At 54.7% G+C, this 9,772-nt stretch overlaps 1 protein-coding gene across 3 annotated transcripts; it reads left to right on the forward strand.

Moving 5' to 3' along the window:
- Positions 1–405: 405 nt before the first annotated feature.
- MCRS1 (microspherule protein 1) lies at positions 406–9,744 on the forward strand. Of its 3 annotated transcripts, XM_065934485.1 has the most exons (15): positions 406–502; positions 1,653–1,772; positions 2,282–2,420; positions 2,768–2,906; positions 3,533–3,691; positions 3,840–3,949; positions 4,880–4,988; positions 5,276–5,414; positions 7,630–7,705; positions 8,055–8,083; positions 8,193–8,285; positions 8,473–8,555; positions 8,741–8,828; positions 9,054–9,181; positions 9,303–9,744. In XM_065934485.1, exons 2-15 carry the CDS (start codon positions 1,763–1,765, stop codon positions 9,387–9,389), a joined length of 1,389 nt encoding a protein of 462 aa, XP_065790557.1. In that variant the 5' UTR covers positions 406–502; positions 1,653–1,762; the 3' UTR covers positions 9,390–9,744. The 3 variants fall into 3 exon arrangements, with proteins under 3 accessions (XP_065790557.1, XP_065790558.1, XP_065790559.1); XM_065934486.1 differs by lacking the exon at positions 1,653–1,772 and having other exon boundaries at positions 415–502; XM_065934487.1 differs by lacking the exons at positions 406–502; positions 1,653–1,772 and adding an exon at positions 1,843–2,093.
- Positions 9,745–9,772: the final 28 nt, after the last annotated feature.

Raw genomic sequence — 9,772 nt, forward strand, 5'->3', positions numbered from 1 at the left:
CTAGCACAGGCCTGCCACAGAGCAGTTTCTCTAAAACCGCTGGTGGAATCAAACAATCTATAAGTGATCCTGGGAAACTATCAAGAGTCCTAGATCTCTAGCAAGGCGGCAAGATTCGGAAGCCGAAATCTAGTAGCTGCGCGGCCCCACCCTCCGGTCCACCCCCTCCCAGGGTTGCCTCACCTAGCCACTCAGGCTATCCTGCTCCAAGTCTTGCCTTTCCCTTTAATCACTTCCTCCAACTTGGGGCCTATAATACCCGATGTCTCCCAATAAGTTGTTTCACTTAGGAAAGATTTTAATTTCGGCTGATAACAAAACAGGAATTTCTTCGCTACCATGGCCACGCCCCTTTACTTACGCATTCGGGGCGAACCGGAAGGGATTGCTCAACCCTTAGTTCGTAGACCCGGAAGTAGACGAACCTCACGGAAGCCGGCCTTGGCCCTGCGGCTGCTGCCGTCGCCGCGGAGAAAGTGTTGGAACTGGCAGCCTAGGAATGGTGAGACTTCGCGGTTCGCCTTTGATCATTGATGAGGAGAGTTGGGGGTGAAATGGGGTTTCCCAGAGTGCTGCCGGGTACGATCCCCCCCAGGTTTGGGGCCCCGCCCCGGTAGCGCCCCGAAAATCTGCGCATGCGTGGGCCGGACCGGGCTAGAATCTGGTCCGAGAAGTTACGCATGCGCAAAGGTAGCACGCCAAAGGTGGGGTGAGAATTAGGCTGGGAGTTGACTCCCTTCCCTCGCCACCGGCCCCTGGAGCTTAAAGCTCCGAGAGCATCGGGGTTCATTCGGTGCTTTGCTTTTGAGTTGCAGGACCGACTTCACCACTTCTATCCCGAGCCCCTGAAATAGACCCGGACAAATTCCCTACTTTGGGTGTGCATTTGGCGGGGAAAACGAAGGGCAGAGGGCCAGAAAAGGAAGGGGGCGCAGACCCTGCCTCAGTGTAACGGCGGCATCGGGCTCTTCACCCTTTCCCCAAGTGGCTAAATTCCCAACCGTATACGTTGGAGCGGTTTGACGAGCGCACCTGGGAGTAGGGCTGGAGCGCCTCCTGGTCAGAAGCGTCCCTGATCAGGGTGGGCGGGACCGGAAAGTCCCCAGTACCTGAGTTCTCCGGTCTTAGGCGAGGGTCCCCCAGATGGCGGTTGATGTTTGCTCAGTGACCAAGCCGCGTTTTTTTCTTCCACGAAGTAACACCCTCTAAATCTTAAGCCAAAGCTTAAAATGAAAAAAAAAAAGTGAGGTAGACTGGTTAGAGTCCTATCTCCTTTTCCTTTCCCGTGCTTGGGACTGGGAGGGGAGCTGAGTGGGCCGCTGACAAAGCAAAAGTGAGCCAAGAATCCTTTGTTTCTTGCTAGTTTGGAGTCAAGGCCCTTCACCTAGGGGCTGTTGGTAGAATTAAAGGAAGTTGTGAACTTCCTGAAATGTGTACATTTTTCTAGGGTCCCTAGCTTTTGTCACTGTCTCAGAGATGTTGGTGACCTTCAAAAGGCTACTGGTTTATTAGGGTCGTGTTGGCAGAATATATTGTGTCTCTTCTGGTGTTTTCACTAGCTTATGGGATGCTGAGGACCAGTTCCAGTATAAGGAGGTGAGGCTGGCCAGATGGAAATCTGAGTCTTAGGGAGCCTCATTTCTCCTTTGCAGAATCTCCTCTCGGCCTCTAAGCTCACCTGGTCAGAATCCTTGGATGAGCCTGTGGGACCTTTCCTTCTAGCCCTGTGGTTTGGAACCAGTGGCTTTGGGACTGTAAGAGGATGGACAAAGGTAGTATGAGGCCGGGCCAGCTCCCCAAACGCTCAGGCGCCAAGCATCTGCTGATTCCACCCCGTGCCTGGCACGTGTGTCTTTCGGTCCTGGCTGGGCATTGCCACCTCCCCCTGGGCCAGCACCACCCACGTACCTCTCGGCAGAGGCCACAATTGACTGACTTTCTGTTGAGCTGCTGCTCTTTGGCATGGCTGCATTTTGATGGCAGAGGGAGCAGTTATGCCCAGAGCCCGGTGTGTCGGCATCACCAGTCTGACCTGAGCACCATGTGCTGCACGACATGACACGTGGCACCGGGAGAACTGCCCAGCGTGGAAGGTCTGGGCCCAGATGGGACTGGATGGCCAAGGAACTCCCACCTTAAAACCTCAAATGTCAAGGAGACAGGGGAGGGACCAAGAGGGCTGGCTGGGAAAAGGGGGGCTGAGGAGGGGTCCCCTGTGCAGAGGTTCAAGGCTCTGCTGGGCAATTAGGAGGTCTGACTTCACCACTTCTCTTTTTTCTAGATTCTCAGGGGCTGCTAGATTCATCCTTGATGGCATCGGGCACTGCCAGCCGCTCAGAGGATGAGGAGTCACTGGCAGGGCAGAAGCGGGCCTCCTCTCAGGCCTTGGGGACCATCCCTAAACGGAGAAGCTCCTCCAGGTAATAAGGGTTTGAAGGGCCAGAAACTGAGACTGCAGCATGCCTTCACCCCTGCATCCCTCTGGGGCCTGCGTTGGCAGAGGCTTGTGCTTTTCCCGACCTTACTAAGTCCCTCTCCTTGAGACTGAGCAAAGGAAGGAGATCTTAGGTCTTTGATGTGAAGTCTTTGTAGTGTGGTACCCAGTCATCTCAGAGGGTTGAGGCATAGAGGTTCCATGCCTTGACCACTGAGCCAGAGCAGTGAGCACTCTGACTACTGGGAACCTGCTCTCCTTTAGAGGCTGGGTGTGGGTGAGTGGGTACTGGGGGTGGGGCATAGAGAGCTCTCTGAGTAGGACTCTTCACAGGTTCATAAAGAGGAAGAAGTTCGATGATGAGCTGGTGGAGAGCAGCCTGGCTAAGTCCTCTACCCGGGCGAAGGGGGCCAGTGGGGTGGAACCAGGGCGCTGTTCGGGGAGCGAACCTTCCTCCAGTGAGAAGAAGAAGGTAAGGATTGGGAGAATGGGGAGTAGCCAGTGCCCCACTGGTGGGGGCCAGTGCCAGATTTCGTGTTTCCCCACAACCTTCGCCAGCTGGCAAGAGCCCTGCAGAGGAGGCTTGTGAGAGGATCAAGCCGCCCCAGCCCCAACCTCAGATGCCTCTCTCCTGGGAGCCCATCTCACTACTCCCCCTTTCTTGCTGCACCCCGCCCCCCCCCCCCCCCCCCACCCTGTCAGCACATCCTGTATCACATTCTGTGTGGGAGGCATAGAGCGTGCATCTATTCTGGGAGCAGACAGCCTGTTCCCAGCATTGCTGGGTGTAAAAATAACCCCCAGGTGGCATTGCTCTGGCCCCAGACACTGTACCAGCAAGAGTGTTTTCCTGGTATCCTCCCCACCCACCCTCTACTCCAGGGTTGGGGGCACCATCAGCAAAAAGAAGACCCCATATGGTCTAGGGCTATGTAGAAGTACTTTGATGGGGGCGGGAATGGGGAGGAGCTGGTATTAGAAAGCTGAGCTCTCTGCCTGTGGCTTCTTGTTGGATGGGGCTGTAGAAAACTCTGGGTCTGAGGCCCCAGCTGCCCCGGTGCCAGCTCTGAGCTCACTCTGCTCCTGCCCTCTGTCCAGGTGTCCAAGACCCCCAGCACACCTGTGCCGCCCAGCCCCGCCCCAGCCCCTGGACTTACCAAGCGTGTGAAGAAAAGCAAACAGCCACTCCAGGTGACCAAGGATCTGGGCCGCTGGAAGCCTGCGGATGACCTCCTGCTCATCAATGCCGTGTTGCAGGTAGTGCTTCCTGCCACAGCGGTCTTGTTTCCCTTTTCCCCACCACTTCCAGTTCTCAGCCCCCAGCTAGCCTGGCAGTGTCTGGAGGTGGCACGGGAGGGTATTTCCCAGTTCCAAGGCTGGAACAAACTGCTCTGGGGTCTTGCAGACCAATGACCTGACATCTGTCCACCTGGGTGTGAAGTTCAGCTGCCGCTTCACCCTGCGGGAAGTCCAGGAGCGCTGGTACGCCCTGCTCTACGATCCTGTCATCTCAAAGTGAGTGAGCTGGCCCCAGTGGCAGCACGGTACTGGGGACACCAGGATTTGGTTCTTGAACAGAAAGAATTGTACAGGGAGGGGGCAGGGAGCCAGGGTTCCCTGGGACCTGTTATCCTCTGAGATGATACCAAGACCTCCCAGGCTTTGGGGGGAAGCTTCTTCCTGCTATCAACCTTGCTAGTCCAGGCTGGATGCCGAGAACAAGGACCTGGAAGCCGAGGAAGTAGCACGAGAGGAAACACCAGAATGAGTGCTGGGAGCCCTGTCCTACTGCTCTATGCATGGTGGTTTAGGGCGGTCCCCTTCCAGCTTTCCCACACTGACCTCCCACAGTTGCTTCCTTCATAAGAAGTAGTTGGAACAGAAGAACACCAGGGTCCCTTCCAGTTTCAGCAGTCCAAGTTCCAGATGCAGCTGTGCACACACATAACACACATACTTCCTTCTCAGGCACTTGATGTTATCAGAATAATGCTTAACATCCATCTTCTACTCCACAGACAGTGGTGCCACTTAAGCTATAGCCACAGCCCTGATATACCAAGAAATGGGCAAGGCGTGGTTTGGGGAAGAGGAGGTGTCTCGTGGGTGGCCGCTTTAGCCAAGTAAGAGGGAAGGTCTTGGGGCGGGAGCAGCAGCTGGTCTTAGGATCGCCCTCAGGACTGGCCTCTAGGCAGCTGTGCCCTTGAGTCTCTTCGCAGGGTTGAGCACACGAGCCTGAGTTTTCTGAACTGCCTGTTCATAGTTTTTTGACAAACCCACGAGGCCACCGGTGCCTTGCTCATCACCCTTGGGCTCTTCTGTTGAGGGCCTGGAACTTTGAGTTGTGGATCGCAAAGGCCTGCAGGCTTTGGAGAAGTAGGAACCCCAGATTGCTTGACACCTTGTCTTCAACCCTGCCCTGCTCTCTGTCTCCCTTCTTCCCAGGCTGGCCTGCCAGGCCATGAGACAGCTGCACCCAGAGGCCATTGCAGCCATCCAGAGCAAGGCACTGTTTAGCAAGACTGAGGAACAGCTGCTGAGCAAAGTGGGATCGGTAAGGCTGAGGGCTAGTAAGGTTAGGGGGGGTAGGGTGGGAACCAGTCACCTGGAAAACTGACTGTGGGGAGACTGTACTGCCTGGGGGCTTACCCTGCAGACACATGTACACCTGCGGGGCCTCTGTGAACGGGGTCCTCTGGGAGAGCCAAGCCTGGCTTCCTGGCTGGCAGGAGCTGTCACTTTTTCCATCTCCTGATGGGGATTGGGACAGGGGGCACAGATGGTGAGGCAGGGGCAGGACAAGGAAACCCAGACGCCCGGAGCATACTCCTTGCCCTCCAGACCAGCCAGCCCACCTTGGAGACCTTCCAGGACCTGCTGCACAGACACCCTGATGCCTTCTACCTGGCCCGTACTGCCAAGGCTCTGCAGGCCCACTGGCAGCTCATGAAACAGTATTACCTTTTGGAGGACCAGACAGGTAACTGGGCCCAGGATCTGGTAGAGTGGAGGTGCGTATGTATGAGTGTGGACGGGTCTGGATGCAGCCGCCCTCAAGTGCCTTGTAACAAATCCTCAGTGGTTCCCAGGTTCTTGTTCACCATTTTTTGCAGCAGAAACTACTTCCTTCCAGAGGGAGGAAGCATGGCTGGAATGGTCTTGATGGTAAAGGTAGCAAGAATTGCCTAGAATCCTAAGCAGAAAGACCGAACATCAGGGTCTCCCATTTCTCAATTATTTTGCTCTTTTGACATGTTTTAAAATTACATAAATAACACGTTAATATTTTCTTCATGAGTAACTTTCAAAACTGAGTAAAATGCAAAAATTTCTTTCAGTGCTCACCCACCCCCCTTTCCCTCCCTGGAGATAAAGACCATTTTCTCTAAGCCTTTCTGTCCCTTCCCTCTCTCCACTTTCCTCCCACCAGGCTGTGGGGCTGCCTTCAGGCCACTCAGAAATCCCCGAAGGGGCTTCACACCCAGGCCGCCTGTCTTCCTCTTTCCCGGGGGTCAGAATGCTCTCTGATTCCTCTCTTCCCTTGGCAACCAGACGCTCACTCTGCTAATAAGTATTAGGAAGGTGGTTCGATTAGATAGGAAGAAACTCTTTGGTTAGATTTAAGGTTCAGGGTCAGCCCTGCACAGTCTGAGCACACCTTCCCCTCGCTTCTTAAACTGCTGCATGCTGGCTGCCGTGTACTGGTTCACACTGATCTGAAAGTCAAGCCACAGTTCTGTCCTTCACCTTACTCGCTACGTCTTGTAGCTTCTGCATAATAGAAGATGCTTACCAGAGGATTTTAGGAAATCTTATCAGGAGAGGCCTCATCTTCTCTTCCTGAGGATCTCTGAATTTAGTGTGCAGTGGGCCTCCTCCTCTATTCCTGCAGCTTCCAGATCTCTGCTGCTCGCCTAGGCTCAGCAGTCACTGACCTCCCACAGAGAGAGCAGACACTGGATAAAGTTTATTTTTGCTGCTACAGCTCGCTCCTTTGTCATGCTTTTGAAAGTTATCTTGTGTAAATTTGCTAACGTTAAGGGATAACTTTTCAAGAGTCATGTTGTGTGGGTATTTGATTTCTTGGCTATTTGGTACTTGAAGTCTCTAGCAATAGGGAGCATACACTGCTCACTTTTCAAGTCAGCTGGATGTTAGGTTGGTAGGATTCAAGCAGCTGTGGCGGGGTGACTGCCCCAGCCCCATCTCCCACCCATTCTGGACTAAAGTGACAGTGGGGGGGGGTGAGGTGGTAGTGATGGAGCATTTGTGGCTCCTGTGCAGCCCCCCGTTGCTTCCCCGGCAGTGACAACACCTCAGGGGTTGTCAGGCTCCTCAGCCAGCAGTCTCACTAGCTAGTGGAGCTCTTGCTGAGCAGACACTGCAATCCTAGGAACCACTGACCGTGAAGCAGGAGTTCTCAGATTTGGGGACTCTAGCCCTTTCTACATTTTGACCACAAAGAACCGAAAAATTTTCGAAAAACTTTTTCATTAAAAAAAGTCAGTATTTATCCTATTATCCAGATAATAGGGGTATAGTCTATATCTGACTATATTTGATTGTGTTCTATTTCTTTTTATTTTTTGGAAAGAAAAAGCATTTCATGGCCCATTAACGTGTCATGGCCCACAGTTTGAAAACACTGGCTTAAGGCTGCCTTCTGACACCTCCTGAATGAGACTTGACTGTCCTGTGCCTCTCAGCCCCTTGTGGCAGGAAATGTTTGGGAGCATTGTGATTAGTAGATGGAGCGGTTTAGACTTGGAATCAGGAAAGCAGCCTTGATTCCTGATTCTGTCCTGAGCTAGAGTCGCGCAGCTTAACCCACCCTCCTCTGTTTCCTCATGTGTAACGTGCAGCTAGTAGTAGCACCTTCCCTGCATGGAGCAGGTTTTGTAAGTGGGGACTCTCCGCACACTGAAAGAGCACACAAAGGGCGGCTCTAATTCCCTTCACTTTCTAGAACCACCTCTGCCCCCAGCTAACCCTGGGACCGTTTTGTGCCAAAGTAGCGTGCAGTCTGATCTGCACGTCCTCCGTTACCTGCATCAGGTTCAGTTTTGTTGATTTCAGCCTGAGGCCATCTCCACAGGTCTCTCTCTGCAGTTTGTCCTGTTAGCTCAGTTGTCTGCTCGGCATCTCGGGGGTGAGTGGGAGCATTGGCACTCACCCTCCCTCCGTCCTTCGTTCAGTGCAGCCGCTGCCCAAGGGGGACCAAGTGCTGAACTTTTCCGACGCAGAGGACTTGATTGATGACAGTAAGCTCAAGTGAGTGGCTGGGGTCACAGGCAGGGCACACAGAGCCATGTGTCTCCCAAGGACAGAGCTCCCCGCGCTGCCCAGCCCTGCCTCTCACTGCAGAGCATGGAGCCCAGCCCATACTCGGCCTGGAGTCCCAGCTGCAGCTGGTGCCTGGTCTCCCTGCCGAGCCCCCCTTATCCCAACCTCCACCCTTTGTATGTGACCCCCACCCCAGGGAAGGAGGCTCGGCTGGACCAGAGGTGCAGCCTACAGGGCCACTGGGCTGAGGGACCCTAGAGAACCAAATAGTACCTAATAGTGACGGCAGGTAAGCTTGAATTGGAGCCTGATTCATCCTTCTCCTCTCGCCCCCCAGGGACATGCGAGATGAAGTCCTGGAACATGGTGAGTTCGCCCAGGTGGGAATGGTGAGGGGGTGGGAGCTCCTGCTGGAACAGAAAGGAACAGTACAAGGTGCTGGTGACCTCAGACCTTACACCCCACCTCACCCCAGAACTGACCGTGGCTGACCGGCGCCAGAAACGGGAGATTCGGCAGCTGGAACAGGAACTGCATAAGTGGCAGGTGCTAGTAGATAGCATCACAGGTGAGGAGGCCAGGGGGCCAGCAAGCTCGTGCTCCCACTCCCTTTACGACACCTTGAGCACCCTGGTTGCTGGGCTGGGCTCACCCTCCTCTCCCAGACCTGTAGCTCCTTTCCCTCAGTGGATCCTGGCCTGGTTCCCTACCTTCCACACTGGGGCTCTTCTCTGACACGAGCTGCTCTCCCCCAGGCATGAGCTCCCCAGACTTCGACAACCAGACCCTGGCAGTGCTGCGGGGCCGCATGGTGCGGTACCTGATGCGCTCTAGAGAGGTGAGGCCAGCCCAGCCCTCCCTGTCCTCATCCCCATCCCCACACCCCCTTGTGAGGTTCCCCTCCTCTGTTGATCTTCCCCTCACAGCCCTTCTATGTCTGGTCCTGATTTCTCATCTTTCCCTGGCCTGTGTGGACCCCTCCCTTTCCTCAGATCCCAGCCCTCACCTGCCCCGTTTTCCCAGATCACCCTCGGCAGAGCGACCAAGGACAACCAGATTGATGTGGACCTGTCCCTGGAGGGTCCGGCCTGGAAGATCTCCCGGAAGCAAGGTATCTGCAGGAAGCAGCATGAGGAAGTCCCTCCAGCCCCAGGACTTGGTCTCCATGGGAACCTTAGGGACAGACAGGGGCGGCGGAGCTGGCATTTTAAGATTCCTAACTTGGGGGTGCTGGGTGCCTTGTAGTGTCCCCAGGAAGCAGAGGGTACCTGTGGGTTTCAGACCCTCTTCTAGCTTCCCTCATCCCATCATGCCTCTTTCCTTTCTTTTCCCATAGGTGTCATCAAGCTGAAAAACAATGGTGATTTCTTCATTGCCAACGAGGGCCGGCGGCCCATCTACATTGATGGACGGCCTGTGCTGTGTGGCTCCAAGTGGCGCCTTAGCAACAACTCAGTAGTGGAGGTGAGCTGGGGGGAGGTGGAAAGGCCAGGGTGAACCCTGGGGTGTGGTGAGCCAGAGTGTAGGCCTGGCCCTAGCCCCAGTCTCACCTCCGTCCTCAGCTACCCTTCTCTTCTGCCCACAGATTGCCAGCCTGCGATTTGTCTTCCTTATCAACCAGGACCTCATTGCCCTCATTCGGGCCGAGGCTGCCAAGATCACGCCACAATGAGGAGTGGCGGTGGGACCCATGGGCTCTCTCTGGCCTCAGTGTCCCCTGCCATCCCAGCCCCTGGAGCTGGGGACTCAGGCTCCTGGAGAAACCAGAGTGGGCAGCGGGAGACTCGGCTCCTGGCCCCTCGATCTGAGCCTCTGTGGGAGAGTGGGGCTGGCCCTGGGGAAGCACCTGAGGCTGGGACCCTCAGCTTCCTTAGTGCCAGAGCCCCTCTCCTCCTCTCTGCAGACGATCCCGCCCTTTCCCCCAGATTCCCACCTTTTCTCCCTCTCTTCAGCTGATTATTAATAGCTTCAGACTTTTCTTTTATTATTTTTCTTTTGTAAATACAAAGCATTGAGTTCCAAAGTAGTTTCTTTATTCTCTTTTTAATATAAAAA

This window comes from Muntiacus reevesi, chromosome 4, assembly GCF_963930625.1.
Source record: "Muntiacus reevesi chromosome 4, mMunRee1.1, whole genome shotgun sequence".
In the NCBI taxonomy this organism is placed as follows: Eukaryota; Metazoa; Chordata; class Mammalia; order Artiodactyla; family Cervidae; genus Muntiacus; species Muntiacus reevesi.